At 37.0% G+C, this 25,607-nt stretch overlaps 1 protein-coding gene across 8 annotated transcripts in view; it reads left to right on the forward strand.

Moving 5' to 3' along the window:
- LOC106068544 (transient receptor potential cation channel subfamily M member 3-like) overlaps positions 1-25,607 on the forward strand; it is a 173,091-nt gene that overhangs the window by 132,230 nt on the left and 15,254 nt on the right. For all 8 annotated transcript variants that reach the window (XM_056033894.1, XM_056033902.1, XM_056033946.1 and 5 more), the window contains 4 exons: positions 3,572-3,796; positions 6,914-7,042; positions 25,026-25,274; positions 25,416-25,593. In XM_056033894.1, the coding sequence (XP_055889869.1) occupies positions 3,572-3,796; positions 6,914-7,042; positions 25,026-25,274; positions 25,416-25,593 (781 nt within the window). The remainder of the gene's footprint in view (positions 1-3,571; positions 3,797-6,913; positions 7,043-25,025; positions 25,275-25,415; positions 25,594-25,607) is intronic.

Genomic DNA, 25,607 nt, shown 5'->3' on the forward strand with positions numbered 1-25,607 from the left:
TACGTGTACGCTAAATGAATATATGGAGATGCTGTGGCTGAGGGGTAAAGCACTTGGAACCGGAAGTCCCGTGTTCGAATCCTGGTGGACTCTTGGTGGACCACTTGTTACAATTAAATTATTGTTTCGCAATGTGGTTTAGAAATCTTTTTTACTCTGCAGTATTGATATGCAAGAATTTTGTTAATTAAAAACTTTATTTTTTTTGCGAACTAATTATTTCGCGTACGTGTACGATATAATGTTTCATTTGACTAGTTTCATCCAGACTTCACCTTACATTTTGTTTCACGTTTGACAAATATTGAATCACGTTTGAATATTGATTGTAGTTTTTATGACATGCCAGCACCGACAGCCGGAAAGTTCAGCAGAACAGAGAGACGAGATGGCGCGACTAATTTAATTCATCTAACATTGAGTTTGATGAAGTAACGGCGATACGGGACTGAAAGGAGAGGGAAGTGATTGTTGACTCGCTCACGGACTAATGTGACATGGAACCAGCTTTCGATTAGAACCTCTTGAAGTGAACGTGGAGCCTGCAGAATTTGTGGTTTGGCGCAATCCGAAATGCTTACTTGTCAACTAATGCGATGGTCCTCAGCTTCTGCACAAGGGCTGCATTCAAAGAAACAAGAAAATTTAAAGAAAAATAATTCTTTAAAAAAAAAAGCTTTTATTAAGCATGGTTGTATCAGTTAGTTTGGATCAGTTATGTAATTACATTTGTAATAGATCTAGACTAACAATACTAAAAACATTTATAAAAATAAAAAAGGGGGGAACAGACCTGAATTCAAACTCATGACTCAATCCTTGTCAAGCCAACATGCTAGTGGAGAGCTTATGAACATGGAAGATAGTATAGTTTTCTATTGTTTCTATAGTCTCGTCCTATTTTTCATGTTGTGTTCACTAAGACTCTGACGACGACCTATAAAGGGGACTAAATCAGCTTATACCACCACTTCAATCAAGTACCAATTCTTTCCCTTGTTTGAGATACCAAACAAAATAATTAATTACCAATAGTTAATTAACTAATAGTTGTTGTTTTCTTGTTGTTTTTTGTATTCTAGTTTTGTCAGGTAAAAGAAATATGTGTGCACAATTTCAGCTTGATCTGAGATTTGGGTTTGGGTGAAATAACGTGTACAAACGTTTTTCGAGACAGACAGAGTGAATTAGTAAAGGGTTTTTGTTGGAAGTTTGTACAAAGAGTGTTTGTATTCTTGTAGTGGCCCACACAGGTTTTGGGCTGAAGTACACATTCAGTTTCAGGTTACGTGTTTGTATTCTTGTAGTGGCCCACACAGGCTTCAGGTTACGTGTTTGTATTCTTGTAGTGGCCCACACAGGCTTCAGGTTACGTGTTTGTATTCTTGTAGTGGCCCACACAGGCTTCAGGTTGCCTCTGTTTCATGTTACGTGTTTGTATTCTTGTAGTGGCCCACACAGGCTTCAGGTTGCCTCTGTTTCAGGTTACGTGTTTGTATTCTTGTAGTGGCCCACACAGGCTTCAGGTTACGTGTTTGTATTCTTGTAGTGGCCCACACAGGCTTCAGGTTGCCTCTGTTTCATGTTACGTGTTTGTATTCTTGTAGTGGCCCACACAGGCTTCAGGTTGCCTCTGTTTCAGGTTACGTGTTTGTATTCTTGTAGTGGCCCACACAGGCTTCAGGTTGCCTCTGTTTCAGGTTACGTGTTTGTATTCTTGTAGTGGCCCACACAGGCTTCAGGTTGCCTCTGTTTCATGTTACGTGTTTGTATTCTTGTAGTGGCCCACACAGGCTTCAGGTTGCCTCTGTTTCATGTTACGTGTTTGTATTCTTGTAGTGGCCCACACAGACTTCAGGTTGCCTCTGTTTCATGTTACGTGTTTGTATTCTTGTAGTCGCCCACACAGGCTTCAGGTTGCCTCTGTTTCAGGTTACGTGTTTGTATTCTTGTAGTGGCCCACACAGGCTTCAGGTTGCCTCTGTTTCAGGTTACGTTGGCCGACAATGTTTTTTTTTAGTATTATGAAAGAAATCATGGAATACAAGGTACTTTTCATCGCCTGCCTTATAGATCACGTGCTTAACGACTTAAGAAGGCGCTCTCTTTTACGTGTTCCTAATCTCTGCTTTTGTTTTTGAACTTTAAAAAAAAAGATTGACTAAGGAATGAATGTCAAGTGTTGTGTACCGGTTATAGTTTTAAAAGACCATTTATGGTAGCTACCAGTTCAAATACCAATTGCGAAAGTAGAAGGTATGCCCATGTCTGACTGTAACTGCCCTGGTGACTCCACTGTCTGTCTCCGTTGGCCTCTGGATGACAATTCCAGTTATCTGACCGATCAATACTCTTGGTTTAGACTTTTACGTCAAATGTAGAGGCAGGCGAGAAGAAACTATGACGTCACAGCTTTATTTTCAAACAAGATGCCTTGTTAATTTCTTGTTGCTAGACAACGCCCTCGCTGGTTCTCAAAGTATTGCCCTTTCTGCTGTCATGATTATTTCTTTCGATGAGCTGATGGATACGTCATTCTTGTGGCAGACATAACTTCGATTGACGTTTATCTTTCTGTTATCATACGGAAAGCTGTAAGGATTTTTTTTTTAGTTGTCCCCGAAAGGAGAAAAGCCGCTAAACGTTTTGTGTGGTCTGTCTGTCTGTTTAGATCTTAAAACACAGAAAAAGGTTTTTAAAACTTCTGATAAGATCTGAGCGTTAGGGAAAGAATTCCTTGTTCGTTGGCCACACTGGGAAAACTCATGTTTAATTATAAGTTTTCACTAACTATAAAACAAGAAAATAATGAAAATGAATGTTCAGGAAAATTTTGCGCACCGTCTTCCAAGTCTTGATCTAAAGGCCTAGCATTAGAATAGTATTGGGCGTCAGGGAAATAACGTGTTGAAACGTTTTGACCACAGTGAGTTGATATAAGCTTTGTAAACAGCTCTATTTTAAATAGATGTACTTGTTAAATTAAGTTTCTTAATACATATCATTACAATATCCGTAGTGTAATATTTAGAACCTACTTCATAACCTCGTTACATTAATTCAATTGATTAATACATTAGTTCAAGTAGTTAGCAAGAATATTGCTACAGAAAAGTACAGAGTTGATTGCTTCAGTCTTGTCCTTTCCAAGAAATACAAACTTGTTGACTGTGTACAAACTTTGGAATCATAATTTTGATAACCACGTCATGCTACAAGTATATCCAGGACTGGATTTACACTTGATCAGTTCCTCAACTGTTTGGGGCACCTTGTAATAGGCCGAAGACTTTCCTTTAGCTCTTTCTTTAAAAGGGGCTAAGCTCTAGCTGGTGTTGCCTATAAGTAGATCCAGCAGTGAGTAAATCTATGAACAGCTTATACATTCTTTTATAAAGGTTGCGAATTGGGACTATCATCCAATGTATACAACTGCTGCAGCATTTTGTGTTGCTTCTGCATTCCATTAATTGTAGAAATGTAAGCACAAGTCTCGGCCATGTTTCTATTCACTTTGATATTGCATGCTTATTTGATTCCATCTGTTTGATACGTTTTTGTTTCCTTTCAGGATTATAATTACAATGAGGACGTGGCAGATCCTATCTCAGCAATGAACCAACAAAGTCCATTGAAAGAAAACGGAACTCTGGGAAGCATGGATGGAAGCAATAGTGCGGTGGATAACACCATCTTTTCTCACATGCCCTTCAGGAAAAAGAAAAGTCCCCTTCGGATGGGCAAAAAAGTGTATGAATTCTACAATGCTCCTATCACTAAATTCTGGGCGCATGCAGTAAGTGGTTCTGACTTGACGTCTTGCTTCACTATCAATGTTGTTGTTGTTGTTTTATCTATCTATTACCAGCGCCTAGATTTCATGTTCTAAAAATCGGTTTATCAAAACAAACCTGACATGTCTTCTATGTATTCTCCTACATAGCCTTATAAAATATAAACATGAAAACCTAAGTAGTAATAATGATTTCATATTGTCTAGCGTCAAAGAATATCATTATCTGCAAGAAAGTTATTTTTTCATTAACGCTATTTTTGTAATTAAACCTGTCATGTAGGGTTAGGATTTTAATTATTCCTTCAGTTTTCGTTGACACTTAAGTTTCATTCCTTCCTGTTGGGGCTATTGCCCGCTTTCTTAGTCTGGATTTTTAGCTGTCGTAGTTCCTATTTCATTAACTACAAATCTTAGCATTGGTTAGCCTTAACGAATGTAATCAGACTAATTGTCCTGTTTTTTAAATAAATGAAACCATTTGTACAATGATATTGAAATGCTGAAAGCCTAGAGTTATCTTAAGATGTCAGGAATGCTTCAAATTATAAACTTATAAAAGACAGTTATTAATTTGGAATACTGCTGTAAAAAGCATTCATTGCTCCCAAGAGTGACATATGGTGGTTCGTGATGCAGATGTCTAGCTCAAACTAATGCAAAACTTGATTTAGAGAATAAATAGCCACACCGAATTCTTTCAATATAATGATAATATAATTAAATAAATCAATACTGAGAATAAAGAAAACAAAAACTGTCAATGTACATTAGATTCCGAATTTTTTCTTGTGTATATTTTTATATCTATATGTCTAAATTAATATCTAGAAGAAAAAAAAAGAGAATCTGAAATATCAAATTCATCTTTATTTAGTGCCCCTAAGCATTTTTTTTTTTTTTTTTAGCTTGCTTATATCACCAAGCAATTACAATTGTTATTAGCAACAAGCGACGCGTTTTTGACAATGAGGGTTTGACATTGAATTCTTTTCATAACCACTGAGCCTCCTACTTTGTGTTATCAACTGAAATGTTATTTGTTTGAATCTATTACCACTGAGCCTCCTACTTTGTGTTATCAACTCAAATGTTATTTGTTTGAATCTATTACCACTGAGCCTCCTACTTTGTGTTATCAACTCAAATGTTATTTGTTTGAATCTATTACCACTGAGCCTCCTACTTTGTGTTATCAACTCAAATGTTATTTGTTTGAATCTATTACCACTGAGCCTCCTACTTTGTGTTATCAACTCAAATGTTATTTGTTTGAATCTATTACCACTGAGCCTCCTACTTTGTGTTATCAACTCAAATGTTATTTGTTTGAATCTATTACCACTGAGCCTCCTACTTTGTGTTATCAACTCAAATGTTATTTGTTTGAATCTATTACCACTGAGCCTCCTACTTTGTGTTATCAACTCAAATGTTATTTGTTTGAATCTATTACCACTGAGCCTCCTACTTTGTGTTATCAACTCAAATGTTATTTGTTTGAATCTATTACCACTGAGCCTCCTACTTTGTGTTATCAACTCAAATGTTATTTGTTTGAATCTATTACCACTGAGCCTCCTACTTTGTGTTATCAACTCAAATGTTATTTGTTTGAATCTATTACCACTGAGCCTCCTACTTTGTGTTATCGACTCAAATGTTATTTGTTTGAATCTATTACCACTGAGCCTCCTACTTTGTGTTATCAACTCAAATGTTATTTGTTTGAATCTATTACCACTGAGCCTCCTACTTTGTGTTATCAACTCAAATGTTATTTGTTTGAATCTATTACCACTGAGCCTCCTACTTTGTGTTATCAACTCAAATGTTATTTGTTTGAATCTATTACCACTGAGCCTCCTACTTTGTGTTATCAACTCAAATGTTATTTGTTTGAATCTATTACCACTGAGCCTCCTACTTTGTGTTATCAACTCAAATGTTATTTGTTTGAATCTATTACCACTGAGCCTCCTACTTTGTGTTATCAACTCAAATGTTATTTGTTTGAATCTATTACCACTGAGCCTCCTACTTTGTGTTATCAACTCAAATGTTATTTGTTTGAATCTATTACCACTGAGCCTCCTACTTTGTGTTATCAACTGAAATGTTATTTGTTTGAATCTATCCCTCATTTTATATTTCTATACGTTGTAAATTAGTTTCGACCAATAAAAACATCGCGTTTGGTTGTAATTTAATTGAAAAAAAAGGGGGGGGGGGAGTATTCCCAAGATTTCATTCATTCTACTGACATTTGTTTGACTAGAACGTAATACCCAGCAAAACTCATCAAACTAACACACATCCGGTTTTTTTTTACAATCTGTCCGAAAATGTAATTGTTTTGGCATGATTGTCCACAAAATAAAAGAATCCAATCAATGTTGTAGGCTGTCAAACTGAGTAATCTACAAATTAAACTCGTTATAAAAAGTGAACGAATATTCTTGACACAGTGAATGGACAAAGTCGATTGAAAGTCTATTAATATGTCATGAAATCACCCTCAGCCTCTACAATAGGTTGTGTCTGATTTTTGGCACACTGGAAATATTCGTTTTTACAATTATGGATTCAGTGTATCTGGTCTGTCTCTATAGTAACCTTTCAATAAAACATCGTCTTTCAGTGTGTATGTGTGTGTGTGTGTTGTGTCATTGTTTCCAATTGTTAAACAGAACATTGTTGCTAGCTTGAAGGAAGACAAACTTGAGTTGCGATTTTTTTTTATTACTGATATACTAGTCTAGGGCAGAGTTTCCCAAACTGTGTTCCGTGGAACTTTAGTGTTCCGCGAGCCATAAATAGGTGTTTCGTGAACTACGGAATAAATAACGAGTAGGCCAGAACCTGAGTTAATTTCTCTCAAAAATATAATCAAAGTGTTCCGCTAAATACTCAGAATGTGCAAAGTGTTCTGTTAAGGAAAAAGTTTGGTAAACATTGTTCTTGGGGAATAATTGCCCTTTAGACTTTTGTCCATTCTATTTTACATTCTGATTTATTTTCTTCTCCTTTCCTTTCTGCTTCTTCTTCTCTCTCTCTCTCTCTCTCTCTCTTTCATATTCCTGCGTTGCATATTGGGTTACATTTTATGTGTCTCCTCAGATTGGCTATGTAGTGTTTCTCGTCATCTACTGCTATGTCATACTGGATAGACTCAAACAGATACCAACCTGGACTGAGTTATATACCATTGCTTTCATCTTCACAATGGGCTTAGAAAAGATCAGACAGGTATGGCATTCTTTATGTGTTCTCACTTTCTCACGTTCTTTTCCACATCCTAACTCATATATGCTCACCAACTGAATGAAGTCTTTCCCACATCCTAACTCATACATGCTCACCAACTGAATGAAGTCTTTCCCACATCCTATCTCATACATGCTGACCCACTGAATGAAGTCTTTCCCACATCCTATCTCATACATGTTCACCAACTGAATGAAGTCTTTCCCACATCCTAACTCATACATGCTGACCCACTGAATGAAGTCTTTTCCACATCCTAACTCATACATGCTGACCCACTGAATGAAGTCTTTCCCACATCCTAACTCATACATGTTCACCAACTGAATGAAGTCTTTACCACATCCTAACTCATACATGCTGACCCACTGAATGAAGTCTTTTCCACATCCTAACTCATACATGCTGACCCACTGAATGAAGTCTTTCCCACATCCTAACTCATACATGTTCACCAACTGAATGAAGTCTTTACCACATCCTAACTCATACATGCTCACCAACTGAATAAAGTCTTTCCCACATCCTATCTCATACATGCTCACCAACTGAATGAAGTCTTTCCCACATCCTATCTCATACATGCTGACCCACTGAATGAAGTCTTTCCCACATCCTATCTCATACATGTTCACCAACTGAATGAAGTGTTTCCCACATCCTAACTCATACATGCTCACCAGCTGAATGAAGTCTTTAGTCTTTCCCACATCCTAACTCATACATGCTCACCAACTGAATGAAGTCTTTCCCACATCCTATCTCATACATGCTCACCAACTGAATGAAGTCTTTCCCACATCCTAACTCATACATGCTGACCCACTGAATGAAGTCTTTCCCACATCGTATCTCATACATACTCACCAACTGAATGAAGTCTTTCCCACATCCTAACTCATACATGCTCACCAACTGAATGAAGTGTTTCCCACATCCTAACTCATACATGCTGACCCACTGAATGAAGTCTTTCCCACATCCTATCTCATACATGCTCACCAACTGAATGAAGTCTTTACAACATCCTAACACATACATGCTCACCAACTGAATGAAGTCTTTCCCACATCCTAACTCATACATGCTCACCAACTGAATGAAGTCTTTACAACATCCTAACACATACATGCTCACCAACTGAATGAAGTCTTTACAACATCCTAACACATACATGCTCACCAACTGAATGAAGTGTTTCCCACATCCTAACTCATACATGCTGACCCACTGAATGAAGTCTTTACCACATCCTAACTCATACATGCTGACCCACTGAATGAAGTCTTTCCCACATCCTAACTCATAAATGCTGACCCACTGAATAAAGTCTTTCCCACATCCTAACTCATATATGCTCACCAACTGAATGAAGTCTTTACCACATCCTAACTCATACATGCTGACCCACTGAATGAAGTCTTTCCCACATCCTAACTCATAAATGCTCACCAACTGAATGAAGTCTTTACATCCTAACACATAAATGCTCACCAACTGAATGAAGTCTTTCCCACATCCTATCTCATACATGCTGACCCAATGAATGAAGTCTTTCCCACATCCTATCTCATACATGTTCACCAACTGAATGAAGTGTTTCCCACATCCTAACTCATACATGCTCACCAGCTGAATGAAGTCTTTAGTCTTTCCCACATCCTAACTCATACATGCTCACCAACTGAATGAAGTCTTTCCCACATCCTATCTCATACATGCTCACCAACTGAATGAAGTCTTTCCCACATCCTATCTCATACATGCTCACCAACTGAATGAAGTCTTTCCCACATCCTAACTCATACATGCTGACCCACTGAATGAAGTCTTTCAAACATCCTATCTCATACATGCTCACCAACTGAATGAAGTCTTTCCCACATCCTAACTCATACATGCTCACCCACTGAATGAAGTCTTTCCCACATCGTATCTCATACATGCTCACCAACTGAATGAAGTGTTTCCCACATCCTAACTCATACATGCTGACCCACTGAATGAAGTCTTTCCCACATCCTAACACATACATGCTCACCAACTGAATGAAGTCTTTCCCACATCCTAACTCATACATGCTCACCAACTGAATGAAGTCTTTACAACATCCTAACACATACATGCTCACCAACTGAATGAAGTCTTTACAACATCCTAACACATACATGCTCACCAACTGAATGAAGTCTTTACCACATCCTAACTCATACATGCTGACCCACTGAATGAAGTCTTTCCCACATCCTAACTCATAAATGCTCACCAACTGAATGAAGTCTTTACATCCTAACACATAAATGCTCACCAACTGAATGAAGTCTTTACAACATCCTAACACATACATGTTCACCAACTGAATGAAGTCTTTCCCACATCCTATCTCATACATGCTGACCCACTGAATGAAGTCTTTACCACATCCTATCTCATACATGCTGACCCACTGAATGAAGTCCTTACTGGTATGTCCGAACTGAACTTTTGGTGTTGAACTATTGAATTGAAATAGACACTGGCGTAATGGTTCCAACACAGATTCAATCACCTTTACAATCACCTTTACAAATATCTTTACAAACATCTTTACATCAGGAGCAAATTGCTTGCTATTGTTACACGTTTCGGATGTTCCTTTAAAGATTATTACATCCTAGCCCAAACCTCCCGCGAGGGACGAGGACGACGGGTTCGAACCTGGACCATCGAGACTACAGTCCTAAGCGCATACCACACGGCAAGGCATTAAAGATATGCAATACCATGTCTTCTGGCTTCCTACTTTGGCGGCAGTCAGTTTGGTCGGAACTGAAAAATATGCGCCTACAGGACCGGTCTAATAAGGATTGTTCCATCTTGTTTAGTGGTTACATGCATTTGTCCACTCTCGGTTAATAGTCCTAAGTTGTTCAAAAGTACTTGCTGCTTCTAGAGCAGGTATTGCCAGCACCCTTCATGTTCTAGGGCGTCCACCGCCACTTTCCAATCCACAATGGGAAGCCCACATGACAATAAGTAAATACATATATGAGTTTAAAAATACACAAGCATTAAAAAGTAGACAATATATACTCATCATTTCATTTCTAGAGAGCTCTTGACACACAAATAGTGTCGGCTCTAGGAGAACATTCAACACGTAAACACAAGAATTACTAGGGCAAACATCATCTCAAGTTTTGATCTGCTAAGTCTTGATGCACTTCTTGAATGTAGTGAAGCATATGGTTTGTCTGAGATCAACAACAGGAAGCGAGTTCCAAACCTTTGGTCCTGACTCTGAAAAAGCCCACAAACTGTCACTTTTGATTTAAAAAAACAAACAAACTCGACACAACTTGCAGCGTTGAATACACGGAGGCAAGGCTCTCTGCAGAGAATATATGGAGTTCATTCCCTTGTCATATATGGTAGGATCTGGCCTCATCTGCGCAGCTACAGTCTATAGGAACCCTTGCAGAGCTGACTTATGTGTGTGTGTGTGTCTAAAGAAATATTGAAATCTACTATTTGTTTATTGATGGAAAACATTTAGGAAGCACACGTAAAACCCATGAGGTGTGTAACACTTATCTAGTTTAGAGAAACATGAAATGTGGGTTTTTTTTATCTTTCTACTTCTGGGTTTCTGGTTGACAAGAATATTACCTAAGTAGAATTAATCATCCAATGATAGTTACAGTGTTTTGTTTGTTGACTTGGTTTTCTGTAGCTGTCCGATCATCTCTTGTTCTTTAACATCACTGGTGTTTTCGTTATATACATAAGGCTTCTCTTCGTGGTCTGAATAGTAAGAAATGCAATGGCCCTACTCCTAGTTACGATCTATATATCTTGCCACACCCAACGCTGACAAAGTCGTTGTTCGTCGTCGGTGATCGACTTGAAATTCTCTTTTCACCAACTACACCTGTCAGCGGTAGCAGAGTTTCATTTTACGTTCAATGTTTATCTTATTGGGACATTTCTGTTTTTATGAGGCTGATTGTTGAATCAGACGAGGCGGCAGCGTAAGAAGATTCGTTGACAGCGAGCTGAAGCTTATGTTCAGTATGAGCAATTAGGGCACAATCATCCACATTGAGAAGCTGCTTCATTTGACAAAGCATATGAATATATATTACATGTATCAGTCAACATAGATCTATATTAAAAACATTCATTGTTTTTTTTTTAATACACAGCTTCCATATGAAATAAATTGTGTATGCGATTTAACAATCTATTTATGGCTCACTAACAGCGGCTGTTAGGATCTAATATTTAATCATGTTCACATAAAAACGTGTTTAACTATTTCTGTATGTTCACTGTAGTGGTTTTTTTCTCATGTTCACACTTAGTGGCAAAATAAAAAAGTGAAGTGAACATTCTTAATGTTTAACATAGATCTAAATTTAAACCAGTAGATCAGTAATACCAAGACTAAGGCCCGCATCCTGCGGGTCATATCCGGCTAGTGTTGTTATGTATGTTGTTCGATACGATGTATACAAAAATTAATTTTGTGCAATATTTTCCAAGTATGGTGTGATAATCATAAGTATTTTTAAAACAATATTCCGCTGGTATGCTACACAAAATCAAATTAAAGCACAGTTCAAAAACATGGATTACTTAATTATGTCATTCAATACTGTAAGTCGATGTGGCAGGCTATCACGCATGACTGTAGTGTTGCAGACTATCACGCATGACTGTAGTGTGACAGACTATCACGCATGACTGTAGTGTGACAGACTATCACGCATGACTGTAGTGTGACAGACTATCACGCATGACTGTAGTGTGACAGACTATCACGTATGATTGTAGTGTGACAGACTATCACGCATGATTGTAGTGTGACAGACTATCACGCATGATTGTAGTGTGACAGACTATCACGCATGATTGTAGTGTGACAGACTATCACGCATGACTGTAGTGTGACAGACTATCACGCATGATTGTAGTGTGGCAGACTATCACGCATGACTGTAGCTGTGACAGACTATCACGCATGACTGTAGTGTGGCAGACTATCACGCATGACTGTAGCTATGACAGACTATCACGCATGACTGTAGTGTGACAGACTATCACGCATGACTGTAGCTGTGACAGACTATCACGCATGATTGTAGTGTGACAGACTATCACGCATGATTGTAGTGTGGCAGACTATCACGCTTGACTGTAGCTGTGACAGACTATCACGCATGATTGTAGTGTGGCAAACTATCACGCATGATTGTAGTGTGGCAAACTATCACGCATGATTGTAGTGTGGCAAACTATCACGGCAAACTATCACGCATGATTGTAGTGTGGCAGACTATCACGCATGATTGTAGTGTGGCAGACTATCACGCATGATTGTAGTGTGGCAGGCTATCACGCATGACTGTAGTGTGACAGACTATCACGCATGACTGTAGCTGTGGCAGACTATCACGCATGACTGTAGCTGTGGCAGACTATCATGCATGACTGTAGTGTGGCAGACTATCGCGCATGACTGTAGCTGTGGCAGACTATCACGCATTACTGTAATGTGGCAGACTATCATGCATGACTGTAGCTGTAGCGTGTATTAATGTGCAGCTGTGATAGCTGCAGCTGGTGGTCTTAAAACTCGGTGATCCCACGATTCTGAAGGTTGTTGTATTTCCTGCAGTCTTGTAGAGCACGTTGCTCCAAGAGAGGCATAAAACTGCCTGTGTGGTTGTGCTGGTGTCCCATGGTACTTGGAGATTCAGCACGTGGTCTGTACAGGCAGCACAGGCAGGCGTGGACTGCCCTCTGAAATCCTAACGAGATTCTAAAGAGTAGACGGCCCACATCTCTACGAAACCTTCTTGTCAGGACGCAGTAGAGGAAGAAATTGATAGAATGGTTGGTGTACAGAAATGTGAAGAATAAAACCTGGAGAAGAAATAGAAAGATGTGTTGATTATAGAGCAAAATAGACGGAAAGAAAGGAAGCAGATTTACGTGTAACTCATTGGGGTAGGGTTACTAAACGTCTGACAAATGGAGGACATGTTCTCATTTTTTATTGTCAGTCCTCAGTCAGGGGGGCATTGGCCTAAAGTGTGATAAATAAATTATAGCTTTTATATAGCGCTACTTTCATGTTTATAGCCTGCTCAGACCTCAGAGCGCTATGGTTCAATCTCATTTGTGGACCAGTGGGGGGAGGGGTATCTGGGAGATGGTTTTCCTTTAGGCGCTCAGTAAACACAACTCTGCTCGAGTCGGGTGTCGAACCTCAGCCCTCTTCATAGGTAGCCAAACCAAGCCAAGTTTAAGCCTATTTAGCCTCTCGGCCACACTTCCCACGTCCGGCTTTCACTCTTTGTTTGCTGCAATGGCATATCAGTACATTATTCCCTGTCTAAACTAAAGGTCTGTCAACATATCAGTACATTATTCCCTGTCTAAACTGAAGGTCTGTCTAAATATCAGTACATTATTCCCTGTCTAAACTAAAGGTCTGTCTAAATATCATTACATTATTCCCTGTCTAAAATAAAGGTCTGTCTAAATATCAGTACATTATTCCCTGTCTAAACTGAAGGTCTGTCTAAATATCAGTACATTATTCCCTGTCTGAACTAAAGGTCTGTCATCAGTACATTATTCCCTGTCTAAACTAAAGGTCTGTCTAAATATCAGTACATTATTCCCTGTCTAAACTAAAGGTCTGTCTAAATATCAGTACATTATTCCCTGTCTAAACTAAAGGTCTGTCTAAATATCAGTACATTATTCCCTGTCTAAACTAAAGGTCTGTCAAAATATCAGTACATTATTCCCTGTCTAAACTAAAGGTCTGTCTAAATATCAGTACATTATTCCCTGTCTAAACTAAAGGTCTGTCAACATATCAGTACATTATTCCCTGTCTAAACTAAAGGTCTGTCTAAATATCAGTACATTATTCTGTCTATACTAAAGGTCTGTCTACATATCAGTACATTATTCCCTGTCTAAACTAAAGGTCTGTCTACATATCAGTACATTATTCCCTGTCTAAACTAAAGCTGTGTCTACATATCAGTACATTATTCCCTGTCTAAACTAAAGCTGTGTCAACATATCAGTACATTATTCCCTGTCTAAACTAAAGCTGTGTCAACATATCAGTACATTATTCCCTGTCTAAACTAAAGGTCTGTCTACATATCAGTACATTATTCCCTGTCTAAACTAAAGGTCTGCCTACATATCAGTACATTATTCTGTCTTAACTAAAGGTCTGTCTAAATATTAGTACATTATTCCCTGTCTAAACTGAAGGTCTGTCTAAATATTAGTACATTATTCCCTGTCTAAACTAAAGGTCTGTCTAAATATTAGTACATTATTCCCTGTCTAAACTAAAGGTCTGTCTACATATCAGTACATTATTCCCTGTCTAAACTGAAGGTCTGTCTACATATCAGTACATTATTCCGTCTAAACTGAAGGTCTGTCTACATATCAGTACATTATTCCGTCTAAACTGAAGGTCTGTCTATATATCAGTACATTATTCCCTGTCTTAAATAAAGGTCTGTCTACATATTAGTACATTATTCCCTGTCTAAACTAAAGGTGTGTCTACATATTAGTACATTATTCCCTGTCTTAACTAAAGGTGTGTCTACATATTAGTAGGCCTACATTATTCCCTGTCTAAACTAAAGGTCTGTCTACATATCAGTACATTATTCCCTGTCTTAACTAACGGTCTGTCTAAATATCAGTACATTATTCCCTGTCTAAACTGAAGGTCTGTCTACATATCAGTACATTATTCCCTGTCTAAACTAAAGGTGTGTCTACATATCAGTACATTATTCCCTGTCGAAACTAAAGGTGTGTCTACATATCAGTACATTATTCCCTGTCGAAACTAAAGGTGTGTCTACATGTCAGGGCATTATTCCCTGTCTAAACTAAAGGTCCGTCTACATATCAGTACATTATTCCCTGTCTAAACTGAAGGTCTGTCTACATATCAGTACATTATTCCCTGTCTAAACTAAAGCTGTGTCTACATATCAGTACATTATTCCCTGTCTAAACTAAAGCTGTGTCAACATATCAGTACATTATTCCCTGTCTAAACTAAAGGTCTGTCTACATATCAGTACATTATTCCCTGTCTAAACTAAAGCTGTGTCAACATATCAGTACATTATTCCCTGTCTAAACTAAAGGTCTGTCTACATATCAGTACATTATTCCCTGTCTAAACTAAAGCTGTGTCAACATATCAGTACATTATTCCCTGTCTAAACTAAAGGTCTGTCTACATATCAGTACATTATTCCCTGTCTAAACTAAAGCTGTGTCTACATATCAGTACATTATTCCCTGTCTAAACTAAAGCTGTGTCAACATATCAGTACATTATTCCCTGTCTAAACTAAAGGTCTGTCTACATATCAGTACATTATTCCCTGTCTAAACTAAAGCTGTGTCAACATATCAGTACATTATTCCCTGTCTAAACTAAAGGTCTGTCTACATATCAGTACATTATTCCCTGTCTAAACTAAAGCTGTGTCAACATATCAGTACATTATTCCCTGTCTAAACTAAAGGTCTGTCTACATATCAGTACATTATTCCCTGTCTAAACTGAAGCTGTGTCAACATATCAGTACATTATTCGCTGTCTAAACTAAAGCTGTGTCAACATATCAGTACATTATTCCCTGTCTAAACTAAAGGTCTGTCTACATATAAACACTTACATTTAAGAATATGTTAGTGGCTTCTTCTTCATGCGTGGAAGGAATGCGTTCGATAAATTTGAAGAGAGTGTGTGGTGTCGTGAGCACAAACCAGGACACTGACAAACACATTAGCAGAACGGTCACCTGGTTGTACCGGGCTCTGATGTGGCGACTGTGCGTGTCCACAGAGGAATGGAGAGAGCGGCGGCTGATGTACAGCACTCGAGCCAGCAAGGTGTTGAGTAACAGAAGCAGCACTGCAGGAAGTCCAGAGTAGAGCAGCAGCAAGAAATATGGGAACAGTTCTCCAATAACATTGTCATGTTGTACTCCAGGTATGCATTTCTGGCCTCTTGGACCCTGAGGAAAGAACAAAACCGCGAATGTTATTAACATTAGATAGCAGTTTGTTTTGTAACGTTGCAGTTTGCTTCATTTCTCTACACATTGTTATAGTATTTAACAACGCACTGTTAGGATATGAAAATACACGAAAAGAAGTAATCAGAAACAGATTTATGCTTATTTTTTTTCTTCCATGACGTCATATTTCGTTGACGTCATTGTGTTCATGCAAATGTTGGCAACGTGCTGAATCCATGAACTAAACAAAGTGGACATGACGACTCACAGTGTGTCAGTCCACACTTTCCTATGTCATACCAGGGAGTCTCATTGTTCTCGTTCGAATATTAGAATCTCAAACATTCTCTGTGCATACTTCTCAACATAAGAGAAACATCCGCAATCATGAGCGTGGGTGGGTTTTTCATTATTATTGTGACTAATTGTCAAGTCTTCAAGACTAAACAAAATCAAAGAATGCTTGGGAAGAAAAAAAAATTGAATTAGGAACAAGGAATGTGCTTCTAAGTAGCTACGCCAAACAGAAACTAATATAGCACGTATCCTTTTGTAGTCAATAGTTTCTCACATTTTAGTGTGTGATTCTCTTAGCCATCACTGATTGCGTTCTTATCATTGTGTGATTTCTTTTCACTCATTAGTGTGTGATTCTCTTAGCCATCACTGATTGCGTTCTTATCATTGTGTGATTTCTTTTCACTCATTAGTGTGTGATTCTCTTAGCCATCACTGATTGCGTTCTTATCATTGTGTGATTTCTTTTCACTCATTAGTGTGTGATTCTCTTAGCTATCACTGATTGCGTTCTTATCATTGTGTGATTTCTTTTCACTCATTAGTGTGTGATTCTCTTAGCTATCACTGATTGCGTTCTTATCATTGTGTGATTTCTTTTCACTCATTAGTGTGTGGTTTCAAAAGTTTGTTTTCATGTCAAGTGTGTTTCTCCCATGGCTATCAGTATAGAGACTTAGTATCCTAGAGCCCCTAAGTCATAGTGTTAGTCGTATTTCAATTCCTGCTATTAACTCACAGATTTTTGGCTTAGTCCAATTCTTCTTAGTTACAAATTTAATACGTGTTTGTTTTTTTACATTTTTTCATTATCTTATCCAGCTGAAACTTGTCAAATAAACGTATACTGCGTGTCAACACATTTATCAAAATGTTAGAAAGATCGCTTTATTAATTATTGAACTCATTAAAAAATTATTTACCACTAAATCCATCGTTACATTTATGGGACTCATGGGAACTTAACAATTGTAGTCTAGTTTGTCTGTAGTATTCATGTCACTTTTGAATATGACCGCCCCCGTGCAAAAGTTATAACACAAAATCTTTTTGTACTAAATTATTTGAACTATTTTGAACATAAAGATTGATTAATCTATGTTATCTTACTGTTTTAAACCCCCCCCCCCCCTACTTTTTTCAACACATTTTGGTTTGTTTGTTGTTCTTTTTTTATTTCTTTTGAACTAATTGGTAAATTATTTGACAAATGAATAACTAAAATGATACTTATGTTCAAGTATGTGAATAGTCTATGGTGAATACGTAATGTATCGGTGGGATTGTCCCCCTTCTAGAAGAAATAACACATAGCTGCAATTAAATATTATCCCAATAAGTTTTTTTAAGAATAGCTCTTTCACTTATTTTTTATACAACATTAGACAAAAGTAAAAAACTAATGGTACATTGATCAGGTGTTTTTTTTTTAACTATGTGATATTACTTTTTTATTTGCAATATTATCAGAGCTTCCCAACTCGCCCTTGAAGCTCGCGAATTTCAATATGGCCGACCCTGTCATCATTAGATTTAAATTTAAACGTCTCTTGATAAAGCTCCACTGTAAACAACACATAACTCTGAATCTACCTGTACCTGATAAAGCTCAACTGTAAACAACACATAACTGTTGGCTCCAACTAGCACCAAGACCAGACTGGCCAGTCCAGAATATCCGCAACGAGCATTGTCCACCTGACAGCACCGGTCGAACGGTCTGGTGCAAGTGTACCACCTCTGCCATGTCACGACCACCACAATCCAAGCTGAAAGGGTGAGGCTCAAGTGGTTCAAAAATAATCCTAGCTTACAAGACCAGGTTCCGATGTGCAGGAGCTCAATGCCCCAGACAATCCTCAGCCACGTTTTGAAAGCGCTCGTGTAAATGAAGATCATATCCACAACAGCAAGGACTGACAAATAAATGTTCAGGTTGTTGTTGGTTAAAGCACCACGTCTCAGCAACAGCAGGATGAGCCCGTTGCACACAGTGCCCACAATGACGAACAGGGGAAAGACCAGCTTCATCACTAACAAGGCCATCTTATGGATCGGGTGAACAGTAGAATCATTGTCGTCGTCTAATATACTGCTGTCTATATCTTCATAGAAGAGATCCACAGAAACATTACCAGCATTCTGGAGTAAGGAATTATTGTAGTCTATCAAGCTAGGCACAACCATGATTTCTGTTCATATAGATGAAGTGCTTAGAACAAAGGAAGCCACAAATAGTAAGAATCACATACTAGAACTGAGTTTCTAAAAATACATGTCAAATTTGTCATCTTCACATAAAACTAAAATGTATTAATGTTAATCTCCATGAAAGTATTTCGTTTGCTCTATTTGTCCTGGATTTCACTAGCTTAGAGGATGTACATCTGTAGTTTGCCGTCTGTCCAGACTTGCAATGACAATGTAATCTTTGATGACGTTGACTTTTTGCAATCAGCACTGTCAGCTCTCTCATTCCTCATGCTGAGCGCTTTCCTTAGTTCTGTAAGACACTAACAGTGTAACCACATCAGTACATCTGAACAGACACTAACACTGTAGCCACACCATTACATCTGGACAGAGACCTTGAAGAGAATGAACTTTTCTCCTTTGATAGTATTGTATGTGCGTGTGTGTGTTCAAGATATTGATTCTCTCCAAATTGATAAATAGCAACTCCTCGCTTCACTCTGGGTGACACAAAAATGTTTTCATTTTAAAAACTGAATTAAATGTTGACCAAAACAGATGTCGTTACAGGTAATCACGTGACATTTTGACGTTAGATGATTAGTGAAATTATAAAAAATACAGGATTTTTATTTTTGAAGACAAATGCCTTTACTAGCTGATTGAGTTGTGGCACTGATCTTGTACACAGTAACTCATCAGCACTTTTCTACTGCACTTTTCTGCTTTCTGCTTTGGTTTCTTATAGTTATAATGTTTTTTGTTTGGTGTAATGCACAAATTGTAAGACAAATTTCCTTACGGATAATAAAGATTATTATTATTATTATTATTATTATTATTGAGATCATTGGAATCATTACAAAGCTTCTATCAACTCTTTTTGTCTGTCTGTCTGTCGGGTAAAAAGTTTGTACACGTTGTTTCACCCACACCCAATCTCGGATTAAACTGAAATTTTGGCAAATTATTTCTTTTACCTGACAACTCAAGAATCAATTTTAAAAAATTAACCAATTAGTTTATTAACTATTGGTAATTAATTATTTTGTTTGGTATCTTGAACAAGGGAAAGAAATAGTTCTTGACTTAAGTGGTGGTATAAGCTGAATTAGTTTGTTTTTTTTTATAGATTGTCGTTTGAGTCTTATTATAAATTTAATTTCTGACTGATCCAAACTGATTGATACACTTAATATAAGCTTTGTTTTTGTGTTGTTGTTTTTTTAAAGTATTTTTTCTTTGTATTTTGCTTGTTTTAAGCATTTAAAAAAACGATCATTCACAAAGAAACCATCTACTCCCCTCCTCCTTTCACAACCGGTCCATACAAGTGATAGATCCTAGCGCATTGAGAAAGCACAAATGTGTCAACGTAGTTCTATCGCACCGATTTATATTTACACGACTGATCCAAACTATTTGATACCAATTCCCATTAATATAAGCTTTGTTGTTGTTATTTAAAGTATTTTTTAGAACTTGACTCAGTTTGATTATTGAACGAGTTTACCAATCCCAACAGTCAAAAGAAATAGGATGATGAAATGTGATTCTCTTCTTGCAGTGGTTCATATTGATGTAAGTTCCAACCACTCCCACTGCAAACTGAACTTGACCAGACCAAAAATATTACAAACAGTTCAGTAACTATTTAATACAATACTCAGAAAGACACAAAGATAAAGGCACATTCCTCGTTCCTTATACTAGGACAAATGTGTACAAATGCCCTTCTTCCCTAGTGCTATTAGAGCATGGAATGGGTTGCCTGAGCTAGCCAGGAAAACCAGTGACTTTAGTAGAATGTAGGTCATTGGTTAATATGCATGACTAAATGCATGACGCTTAGGACGTAATCATATTCTTTTTTTTAAAGTAACGTCTGTATTATATAAGATAAGATAACAAAGTACTTTTTTTTTCACAAAGCTTCTATCAACTCACTCTGTCTGTCTGTCTGGTAAAAAGTTTGTACACGTTATTTCTCGCACACCCATAGTAGGATCAAGTTGAAACTTTGCACAATTATTTATTGGCATAAACAAGACGTGAATCAATTTTTTAAATTACCTATTAGTCAATTAATTACTATTAATTAATTTTTTTGTTTGATACCAACAAGGGAAATTAATCCTTCAGTATTCACATATGCGGCTAAATATGTAGGGTTTCGTCCCCTAACACATTATTTCTCCCACACCCTTTCTCGGATCAAGTTGAAACTTTGCACAATCATTTATTGTACTTAACAAAACATGAATCAAGTTTAACAATTAACCAATTGGTCAAATAATCATTGGTTATTAATTATTTTGTTTTATGTCGAATTAAGGAAAATAACTTATTTAGAGAAGGATTTATATATATATATATTGTTTTCTCCCTGACAAGAATCTTTTAGAATTTTGATGTTTTCTTGTCGCTTTCTCTGTCTGCCTCTTCTCCTTTTGCTTGGTAGTTTCCTGTAGGACGGTCTTTACGAGGACTTCTTGTTAAGTTTGCGTTATCTGATTGTATCCAGCAGGTCATCATTGGGATCCAGTTTCGAATGTCCTCATTTGTGCTTTAAGAGGAAATAATTAAAGTCATTATTGCCCTTGATTCACACCCCAACAGTCCGATAAATCGTTAAAGACTCTGGTTTTATTGTCGTCAATTGAGGATATAGTTGGATAAAAATATCAGAGCATGCGGATGTAAGTTAGAAATAGGCATAAATATATTTTATACATTGTCATTAAAACATTGACAAGATGAGACCAAAAAATGGCTGATGTATATAAAAAAAACATGTGTCCCCCTCCCCTTTTAAGGCTGCATTTAATAGATACATACTGTTATGTACGGTCTATTAAGGTTTATCGCAGATACTTTGTATTCAGGTCCAAACATCAAGTTGGCAGAGAAAACTAAGTATACTGTGGACATTCTTCACATCTAGATCGAAGTATTGTCAAATGAATACTTGTATGTGATTATAGCAAACCAGAATGTCTTCGCATTAATAACAATAATAAGTCTTTCAATCCGAAGAATGAGGTACACATGGTTTGACAAATCCGACGCAGATAAAAGCCGTGTCTACTTGAGGTCCAACTAAATTTTCCTTTTATCTCTGCGTTTGTCTTCATCGATGCTGTCAAGTGTTCTCTGTGCTGACTTTCGAGCTGACCAATAAGACGTTTGGGTTGGTGTACGCCATCGTCGAAAATGAAGACGATCCTCGATATTCGAAAAAAGTGTCACACCTGTGCGACTGGCTAAATCGGAAAACATTGTTGGAAATGCGATTTAGGTGACAGTTAGGTCTCTTAGTGCTTCTTTACAACTGACTGGGGCCGTCGACGAGTTGGTGTGTAACCTAAACTCCCTAGTCATCTTGTTCTGGTTTGCTTTCGAAGTTCTTTTCTTTGCCAGGCTGAGAAGAGGAGAAGGCCATAAGTTATTCTATTTCATACAACAATTTCTAGATGATTTTGACGTAGTCAAGAATATACCAAATCCGAAAAGAAAAGTGTACTCTGTGGGTTTCCCTTTGGGATGTCTTTCGTGCAAATGATAGAAAGCGACAGTTACTTTTAGCATTAGAATTTTTTTGTCTTTTTTTTTAATTATTAATTTAAAAAAAAAACAACCAACTTTTTTTAACAAGAAATTTCCGAAATTAATTGTGATTTTTATTTTGAAAAAAAAACTACTCAATGGTTAAGATTCGACTTTTATCTAGTTCGAGTTGTAACAATCTATTACGATTCTATGAAACAAATGTTTCCTTTTAATTTTTCATCCGAAGAAATCGAACTCGCGGTTTGGTAAATTCATCCTTTGTGTTATTTGAATATGTGTATTTGGAGAAGCCAATCAGTTTGGTCTGATCTGGGCGTGACCATGAACCAATATTGACCATCTCTCATTGGGAATACATTGCCGTAAGCTATACCGACGAAAACTCTTTTTTATATTTCTTATGTTTGCATGCTTTCTGGAGATCTTGTATTTAGATACCATAACTTACATTCAATTTATATGAGTTCTCTCAGAAGAAACATCCACTTAGTAAGAAGACAGAATGTCAACAAAACTCAATCAAACACAGTCAACAAAAAGCTTTTAGACCCTCACGTCTCGTTGGACAGAGCCACCGCTTCTAGATTGGAAGATTGTTTCCAAAAACGTTATATCCATTAGCAGTCATTATTTGTACATTAAGTTTTGAACAGATTAAAATTGAGATGAATATGGTTACAACTGTCTCTTGGAAGATGTATAGTTAATTATAGCTCAGTTAATGGAAAGAATTTGTTAGGCAGGTTGAGAAGTGCTTGACGAATGGGCCGAATAGAAATCCTTGCGATGTTTCGCCACTCGCAGTTTTTAAGAGATTGTCCTGGATCTTTGCAAGGTGGTTAAGCGGTTGGCTGTTGAGATAAGTTCGATCCGGAAATATTTATTGTTAATGAAGCACCTATGAGATGAAGGGCGCTTGCAATATTTACTGAATGGAGAGAAGCCGTTAAAATGGAATGAAACTTTGTTACATTAAAAAAAAAAACTAATGTAAACAAAATGCTTGTAAATGCTGTTAAAAAAATTAAGGTCTAAATCTAATTAAATATAGACACTGTTTCAGAACTGGGTAAAATAGTCCATTTTATTCAGCAGTACTCGTCGGAAGAGCTCATATTCTCATAAGCATACTTTGGAACTGCTGAGAAGATTATTGCGCGCATCGTGTATCACGTTTTTTATGCGCATGTTTTCACCTCACAATTCACTCTATCGTGTTTTTTAACTAATCATACCCCAGTCCTAAGTAAACTATGTCTTACTTATTGAATGTCATGTGTTTCCTCGGGGCAGTGATAAAAGGAGACTAAACTAATGATAATTCTGCTCCTAAAATAGGGATAGTAGGCTTTGAAATATGAATGAAACATGGTCCGTAGAAATCTAATAACCATTTTCATTTGAGTTTCTATTAGTCGGAAACAAGAAGAGGAATACTTTAATTCTAATTACATTACAACCTCCGCTGGTCAATGTTGACTTATTTACTCAATATATTTGTATGCTTTCATTGTCTAGCTTTGACCACTGGTTCGGCTCATCCTAAAAAAAAAAAAAAGAAAGAACACAATTCTACGAGTCTTCGGATTCATATTTGCTGTGTAGTACTTTTAAGATTTTTTAAGATGGATTGTTATGGCTTCATTTGATCAAATGTCATTGGAAAAAAAATACGGTTTGTTCAACTGAATGGCAAAGTCAACAAGAAAATCAATCAGCGCTAGTCAGAACTGAGCCATCTTGTTATCTGATAGAGTAGCCAGTGAAATCAACGGCTTCCTGGCAACATGTATCTGCCACTGAGTTTCAGTTTTACTGTGGCGCGCATGTTTGGCACGAATTCACTGATTTCTGAGTCCTAGCTGTCTGTCTGTCTGTCTGTCCTGCCGTCTCGCTTGGATTAGGCTTTGGCCTAGAAGTCGAAAATGTCTGGCTTTTGTTCTTTTGACAAAGCTTATATCAACTTACTCTGTCTGTCTGTCTGTCTGGTCCAAATCTTGTACACGTTAGTTCTCCCACTTTCCAGTCTCAGTTGAAACTTTGCACAATTATTCATTGTCAAAGACAATACATTAATCAATCAAAAAATTTATCAATTAATTAGCGTTAATTAATTTTAAGACTAACACTTAAGCTGCTTTATTGATCCTTATGGAAATTTGTTGTGATTACAAGGACTCTTTTCTCATATATAGACAACACAACACAATGTTTTACATAGAAAAAAGGAGATAAATATTGCAGTATTGAAATATATTGTAGTAATTGTGCATTTCTACCCCAAATAAAAGCTTTAATTGTTGTTGTTGTTGTTTTATGTCTCTGAGAAAAATGATACTCAATAGATTAGTTTTACAGCCAACAAGTTACTGATATGTTTTATCTATCAATTTGTAACCCAGTTTTTTCAATTTTTCTTCGAATTCATGTCCTCCTTTGTGCACCCTTGTCTTGCTTTCTGTCCTTCTTTGGGCATGCAGGTTTCTGGTAACCCATGTGATTGGGAGTATTTTGTCTTCTAAAAGAACGTCTGAAAAGTAGAAATTTCATACTTGCTTGACTTCTAAACAGTACTTTTTCCCTTTCCCACATTTTTTGTTCTCTTTCTCTCTCTTTCCTTTCTTTTTCTTTCTCTCTTTCTGTTTCTTTATGTAGCCTGTATTATATCTAACTAATACAATTAGATTTATAATGCCATTGTACAGCCTATATTTATTAGGTGGGACTATTAATTGTCTTTCCTTGTTCCCCTAATCTTATATCTTATTTAAATAATATTCACAAGTCAATCAACAAATCATCTTAGTGTTTTACATTGTTCTCTCTTACAGATCATTGCCTCTGAGCCAGTCAATATTTCAATGAAACTTCGAGTCTACATCTCACAACTGTGGAATCTGCTAGACACCATTGGCATAGCTCTGTTTTCTATTGGTGTTATTTTACGCTTTATTCCGTCTACCCTAATAGATGCTCAAATCATTTACAGTGTCGATGTCATTTTTTGGAACATTAGGATGCTAGAGATTTTTTCAGTGAATAAATACTTGGGACCTTATGTGAAAATCATGGGGAAACTGGTAAGTTTTGGAGATTTACACTTGCAGAAACAGATTGCAACAATAATGTTATTTCATATAATGACTTTGTGCTTAGCTTTTAATGAAAATTTTGCATTTCAATTGGCTGATTATTTTGTTGTGTGATTTCTTTTGTTCCAGCTCAGAGATATGTGCTACTTTTTGACCATCTTGTTCATTGCTGTCACCAGTTTTGGTGTTGTCAGACAGACTGTACACTTTCAAAATAAAGATGTCTCTTGGAGATTGAGATTGAGAAATGTTTGGTATTATCCTTACTGGATGATTTATGGAGAACTTTTTGCTGAAGAAATAGATCGTAGGTTGACATAT

This window comes from Biomphalaria glabrata, chromosome 1 (assembly GCF_947242115.1).
Source record: "Biomphalaria glabrata chromosome 1, xgBioGlab47.1, whole genome shotgun sequence".
In the NCBI taxonomy this organism is placed as follows: domain Eukaryota; kingdom Metazoa; phylum Mollusca; class Gastropoda; family Planorbidae; genus Biomphalaria; species Biomphalaria glabrata.